At 40.0% G+C, this 20,884-nt stretch overlaps 1 protein-coding gene across 10 annotated transcripts in view; it reads right to left on the bottom strand.

The window, feature by feature from the left end:
* The window catches only part of Cspp1 (centrosome and spindle pole associated protein 1), a 97,244-nt gene that overhangs the window by 76,118 nt on the left and 242 nt on the right, over window positions 1-20,884 (bottom strand). For 7 of the 10 annotated variants that reach the window (XM_028769736.1, XM_028769746.1, XM_028769712.1 and 4 more), the window contains exons 1-3: window positions 20,762-20,870; window positions 9,646-9,754; window positions 7,245-7,344 (exon numbers count right to left, since the gene is read on the bottom strand). In XM_028769736.1, coding sequence (XP_028625569.1) covers window positions 7,245-7,344; window positions 9,646-9,754; window positions 20,762-20,790 — 238 coding nt within the window. In that variant the 5' untranslated portion in view covers window positions 20,791-20,870. Of the gene's footprint in view, window positions 1-7,244; window positions 7,345-9,645; window positions 9,755-18,995; window positions 19,094-20,761; window positions 20,871-20,884 lie in introns of those variants that run through there. The other 3 variants (XM_028769696.1, XM_028769689.1, XM_028769704.1) reach the window with 3 other exon arrangements.

Consider the following 20,884-nt stretch of genomic DNA (forward strand, 5'->3'; position numbering starts at 1 on the left):
TGGTGTGGTGTGGTGTGGTGTGGTGTGGTGTGGTGTGGTGTGGTGTGGTGTGGTTTTTAATGTGTTCAGCATGAGGTTAAGGGAGCACAGGGAAGGACAATAGGGTAGGAGAGCAAATAAAAACAAAGTATAATGACATACATACATATATAGAGATTCCATAATAAAACTAATTACTTTGTATATTATTGTAACAATAAATTGGAAAAAAAACCAATTTGCGTGAAAATGACTATTGCACCCTTCACATTTAATCAAAATTTTACTACCTTCTATTGTCAGTTATAAATGCACAAAATAACAGGGTAAGTTAAAAACAGCAAAAATACAAATTAGAGAGGTAGCTTAGCTGGTAGATTTTTTGCTTTGCCTGCACGAAGCTCTGAAATCGATCCCCAGACCATCACATAGACTAGACACGACACTGAGGTAAAAGAGGGTGGTGTAGGGAGTTGGTCTGCTGCTGCTATATATTCAGATACCAAATAATGGTCCCCAAGTTCTGGTTGCCCAAGATGAGGAGATCCTCATGTACATCAAATGGGGCTAATAAAGGTGCCTGCAGCCGGGCCTGGGCAGAAGAGAGGGGCAGAGCAAAGGTTCCCGGGCTTGTGGTCTGAGGTAGGGACCATAAGGAAGAGAGAGAAGACGGGAAGAAGGAAGGAGGTAGCCATAGGGTAGAATGGATCATGAGCACATGGCCATGAGGGCTGGCCTAATGGAGTAGGAGCAGCCCAAACAGAAGATGACAAGGATATCTCAGGAAGCAGACAAAATAGCATAGAGGATTGATATCCGCCCAGTTGTAGAGCTTTTAAGCTTTTATAAATCTAAAGGTTTCTGTGTCTTTTGTCTGGGAACAATATGTACTGAAGTAGAGTAAAAACCCCTAGTTGATATTTAAAGACAACAAGGCATATAGTAATCCCCAGAATAATAACTACAATGGGAGGGCTCTATGTCAACCTCAGTGAGTCCAAAGACCATACATACGGATGATATGAAAGCTCACACAATTACAACAAATAACAAAACTCAGAGTGAAACTACCCAGTGTGATGGCTCACACCTCTAACCCTAGTGCTCCAGAAGCAGAAGCAGCATTGTTGCATGTATTTGATGTAGCTGGTCTTTCCTACTTTGTGGGATCTTCTTTTTCCCACACAATCACAGAAAGTATCTACAGCAAGCAAACCAGGCTTCTGCTAGAGCATGAGGCAAGTCACAGTCAGCTGCTGCAGACAGTCCAGAAGCAGCCACACATACCTACACATTTTTATAATATCTCTGTGTTTGTTTAAAAAAAATCCCAGAATTCTCAAAAATGTCACTAGTTTGAAACCATTTTAGGCTACTCAATGAGTTCTACATTAGCCTGGGCTACAGAGTGAAATATTGGTTCCAAAATCAAAAATAGAAGGAAAACTAGTAACTATTTAGTAACTATTACACTCAAAGTTAAAACTGAAACAATAAGAATTAAAATGTTTTCTTCCTTATAAAAACAAAAGAAATCATCAAAATCAAGCCATGGTGATATATGCCTATAATCCCAGCATTTCACAGGTAAGGGCAGATAGGTCAGAAGCTCAAGGGCATTCTTAAATACTTGAAACTCTATCTCAAAAAAAAAAAATTTTTTTTTAAATTTGAATATTGTTTTGCCTTCTCATTATGTACTTTCCAACAAATTAGATACATCTTTTTTCTCTGCTCCAGCTAAATCCATGGCTTTCTACTTACTTTAAGAATCTTTAATTTCGGGCTGGAGAGATGGCTCAGTGGTTAAGAGCACTGACTGCTCTTCCAGAGGTCCTGAGTTTAATTCCCAGCAACCACATGGTGGCTCACAACCATCTGTAATGGGATCTGATGCCCTCTTCTAGTGTGTCTGAAGAAGGCTACAGCGTACTCTCATATATGTAAAATAAATAATTCTTTAAAAAAAAAGAATCTTTAATTTCAGTAAGCCATGAAATATAGTTTCTTTTGTGTAAATCTTAAATATTTCGCTATGTTTGATGGTTTTCTGAATAAGATCATTTACTTGATATTTCAGATCATTACTGAAATACAATTCATTTTTGTACTTTTTGGCTTATAGCCTCTAAATTAGACAAATGCATTTATTGTTCTAGCAATGCCTGTGGATTTCTCAAAATTTTCTACACACACACAAAAAAAAAAGAAAATCAAGCTACCTGCAAATAAAGTTAGTTTTACTTCTAAATTGTCGAAATCACTTTCAAGAATTATCAAGTGCTAGGAGGCAGTAATTTTCCCAGAAAATACAGTCAGCTGGGAAGAGATGAGAGGAGTCTTGGAACTTTGGAACCTGAACCTGGATTCCAGTATCAGGTAAAACTTGCAAACCTCCTGCTTCTGCCTCCCAAGAAGGTATATACCACCATATCTGCTTGGCTCTTCTTTTTGGCTTTGTGAATGGGAGGGAGAGAGAGAAGAAAAAGGGGAGGAAAAGAGAGAGGGAGGGAGGGAGAGAAGGAAAGAAAGAGGAAAAAGGGAGGGAAGGGGAAGAGGAGAAGGAGGGGGAGGGGGAGGGAAAGGGAGAGAGAAGGAGAGAGAGGGTGAGGGAGAGAGAGAATATTAGGAATGGAACTTAGGTCTCTGTGAATGTGTGACAAGAGCTCCATCAGTGAATTATATCCTCAGACCCTTATGGAGGATTGATACTCTTGTGGGAAATTTGCACCCTGAACACTGAAGTTTGTCTAGTTCAAATCTAGGTAGCTGGTTTCAGAAGACATATTACCTTAAATCCTTTTATGGATGTAAAACAGAAGTTAATATTATCATCATTACCAAAGAGAAGTAAATTTTTAAAAACTTAAAACTTAGTGTTACTTGGTATTTATTTACACTTTAAGCCATCAATACTTTTCATTAGTGAAAATGAGTATTTGTGGTTTATGTACTACTGATTATTACTACTATATTTAAATATGATGTCAGACTTTTAAGTTGATCCATCATTTCCAAATTGACCTGTATTAGATGAGAATTTAAGATCACTCTATACAGGTGAGGCACTGTTTGAGGCAGGTCCTCTTCACTGTACACCACCACAAATAGTAAACTGGTGTCCAGCAAGCTTCCAAGCATCCTGTCCCAGCCTCCTACGTCACCCTAGAAGCCTGACATCACAGATGTGAGTGAACTACCATGCCAACTTCACCTGGGCTTTTTGAGTCCCAAATCAGGTCCTCAGACTTGCATGGCAAGTTCTGTACCCACAGAACCATCTCCTCAGCCCCATATTTGGTCTAATTTTAATAATATAAGTACTCAAGTTTGAAGCTATAAAATAAAATAAATTTGTGCTGACTAGTTTTATGTCAACTTGACACAACTTAAACTCATCTGAGAGAAAGAAACATCAATTAAAAAAAAAATGCCTGCCAGGCAGTGGTGGCACACACCTTTAATCCCAGCACTTGGGAGGCAGAGGCAGGCGGATTTCTGAGTTCGAAGCCAGCCTGGTCTACAGAGTGAGTTCCAGGACAGCCAGGGCAACACAGAGAAACCCCATCCCAAAAAACCAAAAGACCAAAAAAAAGAAAAGAAAAAAGAAAAAAAAATGGCTTTTTAAAAAATCAGGCATTAAAGAAGGCTGGAGATCATTCTCTTTTCTTTTTGTAAGAATAATTTATTTTTATTTTATCTGTATTGGTGTTTTGCCTGAATGTATGTCTGTGTGAGAGTGTCAGATCTTGGGAGTTAGAGACAGATGTGAACTGACATGTGGTTGCTGGGAATTGAACCTGGGTTCTCTGAAAGACCAGTCAGTGCTTTTAACTGTTGAGCCATCTCTGAAGCCCCAGAGCATTTTCTTAATTAAAGGGGAAGGGCATAGCCCATTGTGGGTGGGTCCAGTTCTGGACTGGTGGTTCTGAGTTCTACAAGACAGGAAGCTGAGCAAGCTAGTAAGTAGCACTCTTCCACGGCCTCTGCATCAGCTCCTGCCTCCAAGTTCCACTCTGTTTGAGTTCCTACCTTGGCTTCCCTCAATGGACTGTGATTCAGGACCTGTAAGCCAAATAAACCCATTCCTCCCCAAGTTGATCACTGTGTTTCATAACAGCAATAGTAACCCTAACTAAGACAAAATTGTGTAGCATTACTTATAATCAATGTGCTTCAAATATAGTTATTTAAGAGGTCCCATGAAAATTAAACTCTATATTCCCAAGAAAACTGACTTTTATTTTTGGAATGAGAACATTCATTCATTCAAAATATCTTCTCCAACAAACAAATGCCAAGCATTGTACCATCTAGCAGAAATACAATGCATAGCAGGATTGGCCACAGCAATCCAGCTAAAATTAGACAAGGAGATGAGAAGCTATTTGAAGGAAATATAGACTAACATATCAGATTTCTTGAAAAGGTATCAAAAAGCATGCAGAGACATAAAAGGATTGTACAGGACTGAAGAGATGGCTCAGTGGTTAAGAGCACTGACTGCTCTTCCAGAGGACCCAGGCTCAATTCCCAGCAACCACATGATGGCTCACAACCATCTGCAATGGGATCTGATGTCCTCTTCTGGTGTGTCTGAAGACAGCAACTGTACTCACATACATAAAATACATAAATAAATCTTTAAAAAAAAAAAAAAGGAAAAGGATTGCACAAAGAAAACATTAAGAGGTTATCAAAACAATCTCAGTGAATGGAAGCCTGCAGGTAAGAATATCAGAGGGATTAGAGAAACATGAACTTGCTTGACATTAGGAATTCTATTAAAATCAACTGGACCTCCCTAGTTATCTGATGTGACAATGGGGGGGGGGGGGGGGGAGTAGAAAATGAGGAAGCAGCTTGCTAAGGTGGCAAGAACCAGAAAACTTCAAAGCCCATGATATCCACACAGAAGCATCTAGTAGGAAGTAAGATGTTCATAAAAGAAATTGGGTAGAAATAAGACTCAGCAGAAAATGGGATCTGAGTACAGATTTTCAAATCAGATTTATACTGTTTGTATTTTTAAAGTGGGGGGGGGTCCTATGAGTGGATACGTTTATCTGCGGAATTCATGAACGAAAGAAAAGCCTAGGTCAGAACTCAAGGCCACTCCGATTCTAGGTCAAAGGCTGTTGCATATTAACCTTTAGACTATCATTCACACATACGGGTCACAAAATAACTCCCTTGTAGAAGGTGTCAAACTGAGGGAGCATTATTATTTATGGCCTAACTACATGTCAACTGTCTCTTCATACATACTTTAATTATTGCTCATAGTAACCCTGGAAGACAAATGTCCACACTATAAGGAAATAACCTTAAAACAAACATGCCATATCACAAAGGCATGGCAACCCAAAGCCAAACTGTAATCCCAGAATTTCAGTGATTTTGCCTAAACTTAATAACTTAGTGTCTAAAAGAGTCTACTATTAAATTTTTTAATTATTCCTTAGAATTAACTTTAATTCATACAAATTTCAAATGAAAACAATAATCTAACGTACTTTACTTTTACATCTCTATTTTTATTATATGAATATTTTGCCTGCATGTATGTCTGTTCACCACATGTGTGCCTGATTCCTGTGGATGTCAGAAGAGGGTATCAGATCCCCTAAAACAAATTACAGACAAGCAGTTATAAGCTGCTGTATGGGTAACAGGAATTGAACCCAAGACCTCTGTAAGAGCAGCCAGTGCTCTTAACTGCTACACCACCTCTCCAACCCCTAGTATTATCCAACTTATTTTATAGTTAAAGAAATTAATGAATTTAAAGATTAAGAAACTTTACTAAAAGATAACATCTCATTTCCCTAAAGTTGCATATTAGCTAATAATTTGCAAAAATCAAAACTGAGTTACCTTTATATCTGATACTGATAGGAGGGCAATCACTTTGAGTTGTTTGTTCTAATAAAGACGTACAAAGCAAATTAACTCTATTCTGTCCCTCAGCTAGCCTCCATTCCTAACCAGTGACATATTAAAAGCAAAGAGGTAACAAAGAATATACCTGTGATCATGAACTAGTCCTGTGAAGACAATGACAGATTCAAAAGGATCCATTACATTTGACTTACTTTTTGTGAAAATGTTGCAGTCACCAGTGAATCACACAAGATATATATTGTTGACAATATTATATGTTTTAAAAAATGTATCGAGCCGGGCGGTGGTGGCGCATGCCTTTAATCACAGCACTTGGGAGGCAGAGGCAGGCAGATTTCTGAGTTCGAGGCCAGCCTGGTCTACAGAGTGAGTTCCAGGACAGACAGAGAAACCCTGTCTCAAAAAACCAACCAAAAAAAAAAAAAAGAAGTATCAACAAGCTAATATGTACTTTTAAAAAAGGTTTCCAAATACTTCATACTAAGACATAATTTTAAAAATTAGTATGGCTACAATATTAACTTTATAGTTCCAATATGGTCATCAACAAGAGGACAGCCCTTGGGTTAGGGAGCTGGCTTAATAGGTAAAAGCGCTTGCCATGAAAGAAAGAAGCCGAGTTCAATCCCCAGCATCTATGTAGAAAACTCAACTGGCTATGGTGGTACATGCTTGGAATCCAAGAAGAAACAGGTGGAACCCATTCTGGAGGATGGCTGGCAACTGGTCTAACTGGCAAACTCAGTTTCCAGTGAATGAACCTGTCTCAAAAAGTAGACCTCCTCTGAGGAACTACAATCCAAGGATGGCCTCTGGCCACTACACATATATGCACACATGCACATGTGCATACACATACACAAAAAAAAAAATGGTCCCTAACAAAATAACTTTTCATATACTTCCTTTTTTTATACTTTTTTTATACTTCCTTGACCTTTCTTAGTAAACAGATTTACTGTATATATATGTGCACACCACCATGTGGGCCCTGGGGAACAAACTCAAGTCCTGAGGCTTGGTGGCAAGCATCTGTACCAGCTGAGCCATCTTGCTAGACCCTTCTTTGAATTTAAAACAATACAGGCTCTCTCATACATGAACACACTCAAACTTTTTATTATTAATTTTTAGTTATATTACACACAGTTTCTAATATTTCCACCAATTACAATTAGGCAACATCAATGAAATAGGTAAAATTCTCTGAGTTACATTTCATACGCAGTCCGTACTGCCATACGTGAGATTCCAAAATAAAGTTTCAAAGACATTTTTTTTCCTGAAGAAACAAACCTCTTTCACAATGCCCTGCAAAGAAACAATGTCTTAAAATTAGTTCCCCACATATAGTACCATACCTAAGGATCCCTTGGGCTGTTGGCTGTTTGGTGGTATGTTCTCCTTAGCCATAGAGATTAATATTTTACTGTTTTCAGAGAGTTTCTCTGATGCCTTTCCCTGGAAAAGATATGATATTTACAAATCAAAGGGGAGAACTCCACAAAATGTACAATTCAACTTATTTGACATACTAAATAACTTAGAAAAAAATTACATAGCACAGAGATTGAAATGTAAAGTTTGAGAAATTAACCAAAATTACTTACATACTGTAACAACTGTTCTGATACCTAACTCATCCTCTTAAAAATGAGTCTCTATTAAGTGCATTGGGCCAGACTCTAGAAACTAAGAGTGGAAAAAAAAAATTGAGAAGCTTCTGCTATTGGGCCAGGGGGTCGGGGGGAAGGCACAGAGATACAAAACAAATGTAGTTCTTAGTTATGTAATGTTGTGCTTACATGTAATATTTATATACGCATGATATGTAAAAAGTGAGAAAATGAGAATTTGGCTCAGTCAGTGACGAGCCCTCTGTGCAAGTCTGAGGACCTGAGTCTGTATTCCCCACACCCATGTAAAAGCCAGGCCCAGAGTCATGGTCTGTAACCCAAGCTCTGAGGGATCAGAGACAGACAGATCTTGAAGTTCATCAGCCAGACAGCACAGCAAATTCTAGAAACTCCAGGTTGAATGAAAGGCCTCCATCTCATCTCAAAAAGAAGGCAGCAGCAATCAAGGAAGACATCTAATGTGGACATCAGTCTTCCTTCCATACACACTCAAACCACATGCATGTGTGGACACACCCATATAAACATATACAATACTCAGACACTCACACAGACAGACACAGACGCAGACACACAGACACACACACACACATAGGGAGGGGCTATAAAGACAAGATAAAGCAAGATTGAAAGACCCAGAGATGCTGGGGGTTGGGGGGGTCCACAAGACCTCAACAAGTAGAGTCTCTTGAACTGGTACATAAAGATTTAATAAAGCTGTACAGTAATATGCTCAAACATGCACACTCACCCTCTGTATCAATTAAGTGTGAGCATATCCTGACACCAGATAAGGAGAGTAATTTAAATCCATCCCTGTGTCTACTTGAACAAATCATTTAACTCCTTTGGCCTCATTTTCTTGATCTCCAGAACAAAATAAAAAACAAAATAGCCCTACTTCATAAAGATGTCCTTAACTATAGAAAATACTACACACAAAGCTCTTGCTTTAACTCCTTTTACAAAGCAGACTGTTTGGAAGGAAGACAACCACGGCCAGTACTTAAAAGCACAAGCACTTAATCAATGTCAGGAATCAAAGCCTATTCCACCAACTCGGCACTCAATCTCATTATTCAGCTTCCCAATGCCTAAGTTTATTTGCATGGAAAATTATAGTAAGAGACACTTACTTTAAATACTGCACTGAAATACGTACCTTTTAAAGCTGTCCCCTACCCATATGAGTACTATTATATGTCAACTTATATAATAAAATGTCAGAATGTCATGATTATCATCTTAATTTGGTTGTCTGTTTAGGACAGATGCTAAACCAACTGAGACAATGATGAGTCAGCAAGCCATTTTATATGGATAAGCTCATGACAACCTATGGCACAGACGGGCTTGTTAACACACACTGAGCCAGTGAGAGATGGCATCTGTCTGCATTAGTACAGCATTCCCAGAGTCCAGCGTGGCTCCTAGCACAATCTCAGTATCTGCTAAATAGAACACCTCTTATGTTGAAATAAAAACAATTTAAGAAAACATTCCAGACATTGCTTTTCAGAAACAACTATGATAACATACTTGTTCTTTAAAAAGCAAATAGTACAGAATAAATCCCCCTAGTAAATTTACTAATATGTGTCTTAAACATTATTCATTTAATACTACTTTTCACATAAAAATCTGAGGTTTAACCATTGTCTTCTATTCAGCTTGTTAAACACATAATCAAGTATTAGAACTCTAACAGAATATTGTGAGATATAAAATCCCACCAAAAAAATACACTCAAAATCTCTCACCTGACACCTACAGTCAGTCTCTCAGAAACAGAACAATTGTGTCCCAATCAAACTCAAGTATGAAACAAAATCCAAAGTGGTGTAATCCTCAGAAACAGTCTCAATAAAACATGTTCGGTTGGGTTTTTTTTTTTTTCATTGTTGGTTGGGTTTTGGGGCAGAGGACTGGTTTTGTTTGTTTATTTGCTTTTGAGGCAGGGTGTCACTGTGTAGCTCTGACTAGCCTAGAATTCTTGCTATATAGATTAGGCTGACCTCAAACTACAGCAATCTGAAGGCCTTTGTCTCCCAAATGCTGGGACTAAAGGAGTACACCACTAAATCCAATTTAATGAAACACGTTGAAAGACAACTACTAATCTTGCCTTCATCTCCATGTAAGGTGGATCACTTTCCAATTCTGCTTTGTCTTTGGCCAGTTTCACCTTTTGCTCTTCAATAAATTCATCCAAGCTATCTGCCATTTTGTAGATTCTGGGGGAAAAAAAAAGTCTTCAGTGAGCACAACTATATTGTAGTGGTTTTAGCTAGTATTAAGACAAGGTCTTAGTCCACATTTAGTATTTAATCTCAATTATCATATTGTGGACTTCATATTTAAACATGAACATAAATACCATCTGTCTCTTCTTCTTCAATTTCCCAGAACTGGCTACAATGCAGATTAAAGGACAGAAAAAGAAATGTGATCAAAGTACTGTATATGAATGCATGGAAACTTCACAATGAAACAATCTATACAATTATATGATAACTAAAAAAAGGTAGTAACAAATGAGATCAGCAGCCACTACCACAATCCATAGTTACACAAAGAACAAAAGGAAATAAAAAGCTTAAATCTTTAAAATATTTTTCTCTAAAAAACTATTTGAAATTAATTGTGAGCAAGACAGTGGTGGTGCACACCTCTTTAATCCTAGCACTCAGAGGCAGAAGCAGGCAGATCTCTGAGTTCAAGGCCAGCCTGGTCTACAATGTTAGTTCCAGGGTAGGTAGACTTCACAGAGAAACCCTGTCTCAAAAAATAAAAAAATAAAATTAAAAAATAAAAAATAAAACAAAAAAAAACAAGAAAAACAAAAACAGTACTATGTATGGTTAAGATATTAATAAAGAATAATATTATAACCATTTTTAGATAGCCTAAAACTGAGTAGCTGAGCTTGATCTAAACAAGGATTTACCAGTTAGTAAGGGCACATATGTACATAAAAAATAGGCATAGGGTAACATTTGCCTTATTCAAATAGTAAAAATTACATGCTGGCTATAGACTTAACATGGTAATGAGACACTGCTGGAAAAACCAATCATGATGAAGGCTGGAAGTGGTAGTACTCACCCAGCATTTAAATCTTAGCACTTGGAGGCAGAGGCAAGCATATCTCTGTAAGTTCAGCCAGGTAGCCTGTTCTACACAGTGATCCAGGTTAACCAAGGATACACAGTAAGGCTCTCCCAATCTCCGAAAAACAACAAAGAAAAACAATGAGTCATGAGCAGAAGAGCCCATGGGCAACCTAACTCCATCTCTAATGTGACGAGAACAGGAAGTGCAGAACCTTGCAGATGCTAAAAAGCTGTGTATCTTTTTCCTGGCATTAGTATCAGTTTAAGAGTTTGCCCACAGGCTGCATCCCTTGTGTTTAACTACAAAAACAAGCCTTGTTCTGAGATACTATGTCTCTGTCCAACTCTCCTGACAGGGTTAAGAACCCACAGGGTCAACAACACACAGGAGTTTTTCCCTTACAGTCACTCCTCCCCTGAACTCAGAGAACTAACATGTCTTATCTATTGTTATAACTGTCTAAGTTGGAAGTTTCACATAAACAGACCATATATAAGCTACACAGGAGAGTAAGTTTCCTAGTCAGTTCAAGATTGGTTTCTCTATGTTCTGCAAGCCAAGTATACAGTGTCCCCAGCAATAGAGTGTTGCCATCTAGTTGTGGTTGGCAACCAAGGAAAAAGACAGTAACTGTGCATTCTGGGAAACTTCCAGAACCTTCATGAGCAGGAACTCATGGGTATACTCATGTCTAGCACTGAGATTTTCAGTTAATAATTTATGTCTATGAGAACACAACAGGCTACCTACCCTCTTAAGGAACCTCCTATCCAAACTCCTTTTTCTAAAAAGTTCCACTTTGTAAATAGCTCAGAAGATGTTATGCAGACCACTAGGAGCAGGGTGGCCATCAACGGTCCTACCCAGCACTAGACCCTGATAGGCAAGATATGCACACTATGGCAATTAGTAGCAAGACTGTTATGAAAGGATAACCAACCACTTTCTGCTTGGATCTGAGGCCTGTTGAACAGAGTGAATCAATGCCTAGTATTGTAAAGCTGGTCAAGAGGCCATGGCTAAGGAAAGTCAAAGGCCCTAGGAGGGAACATACTATGGTTCTTATGCTAAACAGATATGCTGTCAAACTGCCTGCCAAATATGTACGTTCATACCCAAAAATCTGTGTGGCTATGTACTTTAGTGAGAGATGCTTCTTTCTCTGCAGGGGACTGTGGCTACATATCCACAACTGATCAGTGCTGAGAATATGTGACTGTGAGTGTGTGAACCCAAAAGGAACATCTATGTTCATACACCCAAGACTCGGGGCATCTTGGAAAAGGGGTGAGACAATCTAGGAGCTGGAGGATGGGAAGAGCCTGCTGAGCTGCTGAATTCTGGGTAGGACACAGCTGCTGCTCTCGTGACCACACAACAGCTGCAGTTACCTACACAAGACCTGTGTGCTTCAGTGTATATTTCTTACAACTTTGAAAAGATTACTTTCTTCACCAAAACCAATTTTGTTGTTGTTCTTGTTTTTAAGAAAGGATCTCACTATGTAGTCTTGACTAGCCTGAAATTCCCTATGTAGATCAGGCTGGCCTTCCACTCAAAGATACCCACCTATCTCTGCAGCCAGTGCTGAGATTAATGGTTTGCACCATAATACTGGGCAGAAACTGAAATGTTTCTAGTTTCTTTTAAAAAAGCAAATTCTTCTAAAAACTTATCAAATTCAGTAACAAAATATGTGACAAGAAGGAGTTACTAATCACTAACACAAGGCCTAGAGATACAAAACCCTAAAAAAACAAATCCCAGAAAGCTCTCTGGTTTGAAAAAGTTTAGTTCACACACATTAAGTTGAAGCTAGTAAGACATGCTAACAGAAATTTCCAAAGATGGTTAAAATTCAAGAATCAAATTTGAACCACATCAAAGATGTTTACTTAAGAGTTAAAGTGTTTTCAACAGATATAAATGATAAACACTTGCCATTCCAGCTACTCTCTACTAAGGACTGAGGCAAGCTGAAAGATCCCAAGTTTAAAGCATTAAATCTTCAATATATTCCATCAGATACAAGGACAAACAGAGTAAATGAACACAGGTAGGGATAATCCACAAGTAAATGATCAGCAATGTTCACTTGAATGAAAGAGGAAAAACTGAAGGCGGATAAAAATGTCAAGAATTCCCTCCTAACAGTAACTTAGCACCAATTACTACAACTTCTGAAATTCACTTTCGGTAATAGTAACTACAATAAAGTATATATTAACCAATGACCTTTTTCCTAGTAGTAACTGCACTGATGTATGGATGCATCAAGGACACACACCAATGGCAACCCAAGTTTCTTACAAAGAGGGTGCTAGGAAAGAACTCTATGACTGGAGCTTCAGCTGGGCAACTTGAAAAAAAGTGTAAGAGAATTCTGCCATCAGGAAGTGGGAAAAATTCTATGACTGGACATCTTAATAAACCTTAACTACAGTATGAGGTTAAAATGACACTGGTCATTCCAACCTGGAGGATCTGTTTCTGCATGCTGTGGTTTTGCTGTTATGCACATAAACAGATTCTCTGATGCTGCTACTCTGTACAACTTTTTATTACCAACAGGACACAAAGGCATAAACAATAAAACACTTGTAGCTATCATGGCTGCTTTTCTGTGTTTCTAAAATGTGTAACAATTTACATAAGAGCAATTCTTTTTTTTTTTTAAATATTTATTTATTTTACTTATGAGTACACTGTAGCTGTCTTCAGACACACCAGAAGAGGGAATCAAATCTCATTACAGATGGTTGTGAGCCATCATGTGGTTGCTGGGATTTGAACTCAGGACCTCTGGAAGAGCAGTCAGTGCTCTTAACCACTGAGCCATCTCTCCAGCCCACATAAGAGCATTTCAACCATAAAATTATGTATAAGTTATTTAGTGGATAATGGAAGCTGGACTGATGGGCAAGACCAAGAAACAGAATACACTAAGAATGTTTACAACTTAAGGATTAAATTGCCCCATCCAAAATCTGCTGAAAAAAAAAGCTAAATGAGATTCTGCATTGTCTAGACACTCTATAAAATGTACATTTTCCATGATATTATTATCAGGTAATTTTCTCTAGTAGCTACATAGTATGTAGATGAGAAATAGTTTTCAAGAAAACAGTTTCTTCTGTTGTGAATTCTGTTTAGCTCTATACCCCATTTTTGATTGGGTTGTTTGGCTTTTTTGGAGGTTAGCTTCTTGAGTCCTTTATATATTTTAGATATTGGCCCACTATTGGATGTGGGGTTAGTGAAGATTTTTTTCACAATCTGTAGGTTGTCACTTTGTCCTATTTACTGTGTCTTTTGCCTTATAGAAGCTTTCCAGTTTCATGAGGTCCCATTTATCAGTTCTTGATCTTAGAGCCTGAGGCACTGGCATTCTGTTTAGGAAATTTCCCCTGTATCATGTGTTCAAGGCTCTTGACCTTCTATTAGATTCAGTGTATCTGGTTTTATGTTAAGGTCCTTGATCCACTTAAGACTTGAGCTTTGTGAAAGGTGACAAATATGGATCTAGTTTCATTTTGCTACATGCAAACTGCCATTTAGAGCAGCACCCTTTATTGAAGACGCTTTCTTTTTTCCATTGTATATTTTTGGATTCTTTGTCAAAGATCAAATGTCCATAAGTGTGTGGGTTTATTTCTGAGTCTTCAATTCTACTCCATTGATCAACATGTATTTCTCTGCACCAATACCATGCAGTTTTTAATCACTATTGCTCTACAGTATAGCTTGAGATCCGGGATGGTGATTCCCCTAAAAGTTCTTTTATTGTTAAAAATTGTTTTCACTATCCTGGGTTTTTTGTTTTTCCATATAAAATTAAGAATTGCTCTTTCCAGATCTGTGAAGAATGGCCAAGAAGCACTTAAAGAAATGTTCAAAGTCCTTAGTCATCAAGGAAATGGAAATCAAAATGATTCTGAGATTCCACCTTATACCAATCAGAATGGCTAAGATCAAAAACTAAGGTAGTAGCACATGTTGTCAAGGATGTGGAGAAAGAGGAACACTCCTCCACTGCTGGTGGGACTGCAAGCTGGTACAACCACTCTGGAAATCAATCTGGAGATTCCTCAGGAAATTGGACATAGATCTACCTGAAGACCCACTCTTGAGCATATACCCAAAAGATGCCCCACCATACCCCATGAGTGCTCCACTATGTTCAGAGTGGCCTTATCTGTGATAGCCATTAGCTGTAATAGCCATTAGATGTTCCACAGTGGAAAAATGGATACAGAAAATGTGGTTCATTTACATAATGGAATACTACTCAGCTATTAAGAATGAAGACATCATGAATTTTGCAGGCAAATGGATGAAACTAGAAAATATCATCCTGAGTGTGATAACTTAGACCCAAAAAGACATGCATGGTATATACTCACTAATAAGTTGATATTAGCCAAAAAAGTACAAAATACCTAGGAAATAATCCACCAAACTCAAGAAGGTTAACAAGCAGAAGGGCCCAAGTAAGGATGCTTCAATCCCACTTGGAAGAAGAAAACAATCATGGAAGGCATAAGGAGGGAGGGATGGGGGGAGGGGAAAATGATAAGATATGGGGAACAGAGAGAAACCCTGGGGGCCAGCAGGATGAATGGAAATATACAACCTGGGGGAGGGGGAGCGAGAGGTGGAGGGACTCTCTAGAAAGTACCAGAGACCTGGGAGGTGAGAGACTCTTGGAACTCAAAGGGAGGAACCTTAGATGACATGCCCAACAGTGGGGAGAGGGAACTTGTAGAGCCCACCTCCAACAGAAAGACAGGACATCAAGTGAAGGGATGGAGTTGCCATCCCACAGTCAATAATTCTGACTCAGAATTGTTTCTGTCTGAAAGAACTGCAGGGACAAAAATGGAGAACAGACTGAGGGAAAGGCAGTCCAGTGACCAGCCCAACTCAGGGTCCATCTCAAGGGGAGGCTCCAAGGCCTGACACTATTATTGATGCTATGATGTACTTACAGATAGGAACCTAACTGTCCTCTGAGAAGCCTAACAAGCAGCTGACTGAGAGAGAAGCAGATACTTACACCCAACTATTGGACTGATATCAGGGACCCCTGTGGTTGAATTAGGGAAAGGCTGAAGGAAGGAGAGGATGGGGGGCAACCAGCAGTCTAACTTGGACCCCTGAAATCTCTCAGACACTGAGCCACCAACCAGGCAGCATACATGAGCTGGTCCGAGGCCCCTGACACATATACAGCAGAGGACTGCCTGGTCTAGTTCAGTGAGAGAAGTCTAAGCCTCTAGAGACTCGAGGTCCCAGGGAGTGGGAAAGCCTGTCGAGGGAAGGGGGACATGCTCTTGGATACAGGGGGGGGGGGGGGGCGGAGAGGGTAATGGCTGAACTGTAAAAGAATAAAAGTAATAATAACAAAAGTTTCACCAAAAGATCTGGACTATCTGGACTAGAAATCCAGTGTGTACCATTTACTGATTCTGGTTAATGTAAGATATGTTCTTTAATCTATGTCTAAGAGTCTCCATTTATAAAATTGAAATACTACTTACTACAGTTATATAGAAAAAAATAATGCATCACACATGTAACAAAAAAGCTGATACTAAGCCAGTTACTTTATTAACTATCACTGTATTCACTGTATTATTTAATCTTTGTATATTCACTTTTTTAAAAGCATCCAGGCTGGAGGTACATCTCAGAAACAGAGCATGTACTTAGCATGCATATATTCTAAATCAATTTCTAAAATAAAGAAGGCCCTACCCTAACCTCTCCCACAAAAAAAAAAAAAAACAAAAACCAAAGTAAAAGAAAAAGTGAGAGAAAGGGGGGGAATGAGGGAGTAGGAGAGAAATGGAGGGAAAACCTCTAGATTTAAAATATAGTGAGATTTAAATCGTTACTGATACCTGGTTGTCATAGTCCAACTCAACACAAGGGGAAACATTCTCTCCATCCTTTCCTCTCCCAAGTAGGACAGGGCGCATACTCTCCCCAGTATGGAAGCATGGGAAACAGAACATGACTCCCCTTGTAAAGCAGGGTACTATTCTAAACTGCAAGGGATGCTAGATTTGTGGGGAGGGTGAATAAAATAACACATGATTCTTACACTAATATTTAGATCATATCCCCTGCCAATAATGACAGTCTAGTCAGTCTAGGATTTGGGGAGCAAATATGAGATAGTATTTAAGGATTCAGTAAAGATACCAACAATTAAAATGTCTAGAACTTTCATTAAATATATATAGTGAGTTCCAGGACAGCTTGAGCATATTATATGGCAAGACATTGTCCCAAAAAAATAGCAATATTTATATTTCTGTTGACACTGGGTTTGGGGGGCCATATATATATGTATACGTGTTTGTTATTGGCTGGGGCTGTAACTTAGTAGATCACTGCCACGCAATTCCAAACACCCGGTGGTGGGGGCACATCTTGTTTGTTATGTGGCTCATACTTATAATCCCAGGACTTGGGAGGTGTAATTTAGGCTACACAGGGAGAACCTATCTCACAAATATCATACCCCCAAAATATTAAAAGTATAGGAGGTAGGTGCCTGGAGAAAATGACTCACTACAAGAGAAAAAACTAGGGACAGATACTCAGGGAGAAATAAGATGTAGATGGGGGCAAGGGCAGGCATAGAAGACAAAGGGAAAGATGAAGTTTCTCATTAATCCACCCAGAAAGGATCTCGCAGTCTTCTTCTCCTTAGCAGAGGACATTTATGTGAGCATTTGACAGGGGTACACCCACATTTTGACAAGTCACTCTGAATGTTGCTAAAGAAGCATATGCTGTGTTGCTCAGGGAAGAGGATGAGGCGAGCAAATAAATAAATGAAAGCATCTGAAGCCTGAGCAACTATCACCAATAACACACCAGTAACAGCAACAGCAGGCATACATGGAGTAGCTTTGACTATGCAGAATTGCTAATACACTGCTCAAACACTTCAGGATGCTGTTTGGTGATGTCTCAGGCATTAAAGGCTAGGCTCACAACCAAAACGATGGAATTTGCTTAAGTTTGTAATAGTTAAGCCACGCTTTTCTGAAAACAACATTTGAGAAAAGGTGTCCTGAAAGAATCCTTTCCTGTTTGCCTTATCTAAACCTATCTGCTCCCCTCCCACAAGATCCTCTCAATGGGAACATGTCAGCAAATAATTGACACCAGAAAGTTCACACACACACACACACACACACACACACTGTCTCCCTACTTTCCTCGGGCTCTTTTTTGCTTATCAACCATGAAAAACCATTCTTCCATGTAAAACTAAGCTTCTTAGAAAACTGGCTTTCTATAAGGCCTTTCTTTTCTTTCCTCTTCTTTTCTCTTCTTTTCTTTTCTTGCACTGGAGACAGGGTCTCACTATGTAGCTCTGGTTGGCCTAGAATTCAGAGATTTGCTTATCTCTGTCTCCAAAGTGGTGGGATTAAAAGCATGTGCTGCCACACCCAGCTATAAAATTGTATTGATTGCTTTTAGGACTTTATACTGTATAAACTGTTTGAAAACTAGGTCTTATCAAAACTTCTACTTTAGCCTCTTAATCCTATTTTCTTCAGAGCCAGCTGCATCTCAGAAGATGAGTCTCACTGCTAATATTTAATGAAAACTTGATTCAGGGCCTGGGAAAATGGCTCAAAACGTAAAGACATTGGAGCCATGCCTGATAACCGAGTTTGGCAGCCAGGATTCTGTGGGAGGAGAGAGAACATCTCCACATCACATATATCACTCATACATACATACATACACATACACACACACACACACACACAGTATGTATTTCTTTCTAACCAGATTCAAATTCCATACTAAAATCAAGGCAGCGAAAGAAGGCTCTATCTCATCAACCAGCCACAGTGAGAAAAAAGCAGCAAATTTCATAGGGACACGAAGAAGATAAAGTTTAATCTGCAAAGTGTAAAACATTAACCAACCCCCTAAGTGCAAGCACTCTATGAGGCTTAGGAGCTGCGAAGCACCAACAGAAGATAAGGCGCTGGAGAGCCACTAAGGTCTCCAGAGACGCAGCGGGTGGCAGATGGCTCTGAAAAGCGTCAACACGTTGTCAGGCAACCAGCTGGCCCAGAGGCCACCCGGGACTCTGCAGCGCGTGTGCAGGGCACCGCCCCCAGCCCGGCGGCCTCGAGACCAGAACCTGGGACTTAGCCGGGCCATCGCCTCGCGCCTCCCACCCTGCCCCCCCCCACCCTACGGCTCCCCGGAGCTTCCCGGCTCCTCCTGGCAGGCTCGAACCCCCACCCGGCCACAGCGACCTGGGCCCAGCCTCCAGCCCCCAGGCGCCGACTCTTCGCGCAGCTTTCCACACCCGCCACTCACGGACTTACTACCAGCGAGTATCCACGCTTCCAGTGGGCTACACAGTCGAGGGTCCGGCGACCCCGCCGTGGACCAAACAACCGGTCGCCCGCTCAGGGCTCCGCCTCCCAGGCCCAGCCCCCCGCCCGCTCTCCACCAACGGCCAGGCGCGGCCCCGCCCCGCTGGCTGCCAGCTGAGGCCGCGCGGCTGAGGGCGCCCCCTGCAGCCCCGGAGGCTACACGGCGCACCCGCTACTGCGCCCCGGATTCCTATCATGTGGCCACTCCCAGGCTAAATCTATCCCAGCCGTCCAAGCCCAGGGCGGTCTCCAGTCAAGTAGTGTGGCTGTGAGAAGAGGAATACCGGCACTAGCAGTCTAGTCAACTCTGTCCTGGGCTTTCCTGTATGTTCCGAGTGGCTGTGTATTGTTACCACTGGAAAAGAGTCTCAGAAAAAACTAAAAGTTCTCAGAAAGAACTAAAGATACTGATGTCCCTAGTGTCCCGAAAGTTATACTGTAAAAAGGTTCTAGTTTATTTTTTGTTTCGTTATTTTGACACAAGGTCTAAAATAGTCCAGGGAGAAAGCCGGGTATGAGCTCTTGATTCTCCCAAATAACTTACAAGAATTAGGAATTACAAGAATGTAGCAACCTCCTTGCTTGTTTGGTCCTTGCTCTGTTTTGTTTGCCGCAGCTCCTTGGCTTTTTAAGACAGGGTCTCCTGTAGCCCAGGCTAACCTCAAATCGCTATTTTGGGAAGACTTTTCTGTAACTCATACTCCTAGCCCAACTTCCCAACTGCTGGGTTAGAGGAAGATGTGACCACGCTCCAATTTCCTCCAACTTCTGAATCCAAAATCAAAACCAACAGTTGTGGTGAAGAGTTAACAATTCTTTTGTTTTTAGCTAATTTGTCTGCTAAACACCTGCATTACAAGAGGATTCAACCGGGCACCACTCAGGAGGCAGGAGGATCACTTGAGTTTTAGGCCAGCTTGGACTACATTGCGAGTTCAAAAACAGCAAAACCCCGTCACGGGGAGAAAAAAAAAAAAAAAAGATACAACACAAAGCTTACAGGGAAAAACAAAACGTTCATGTGAAGCAGCTACAAGAGCCTTCAAGTTCCTGTGGAAGGAGCAGTTACTGTCAAAGAGTTTATAAAAGGCATCTCCGAGCTGTGCTTCTTAAATACTGTGTGTTCTAAAGCAGAAAGGTCAAAAAGTGCATTTCAAGCAATGCTAAACAACTAATATATTACTAAGTCAAGAAAAAAGTTCTAATAGAATGAAAAGCTGGGTCAGGAGAGCTAAAAGATGATGAAGCTGGATACGTCTGTAAGAACCGTGTTACGAAAAAAAAATATTAGAATTAAATAAACACAAATTTCATGCATGCCTTCAACTTACAGTCTTGTAGGCATTTGAGGATGAGAATGTGAGGGAAGAAAACCTAAAAAATACGACTGAAACAAATTTCACATTAACTGCTGGAAGGCACAACTGCCCAGATTAATTCTGCACTGAGACAAACGTTCTTTAAAATTAAAGTTGGGCCTAAGGCATTCAGAGCTCCTAACACTTGTATAGAATGTTACCCTATAAACTCGTCAAAAAGTTAATCTTAAGCAACCGGTGAGTTTTGCTTGCCACCTCGCAACAGTAGCGAAAACACAAAAGCGAAACACCAACCACAAACCCGAGAGGCTTTACACTCCCCGAACCAGCGTAAAGAGTCTGTCACGTGATCTTCCCTCTCCAAAACCAATAATCCGGAGATACTTACACCTCTGTTTCTCTACAGACATTTAGCATTCCAAACAATTTATTTCGTTTGAAGCACCTACGCTCACATAAATATATTGGCGCCCCAAACCCAAGTTTCCTCCTGAACGCAACATGGCGGAAC

This window comes from Grammomys surdaster, unplaced genomic scaffold (assembly GCF_004785775.1).
Source record: "Grammomys surdaster isolate TR1022 unplaced genomic scaffold, NIH_TR_1.0 64, whole genome shotgun sequence".
Classification (NCBI taxonomy): Eukaryota; Metazoa; Chordata; class Mammalia; order Rodentia; family Muridae; genus Grammomys; species Grammomys surdaster.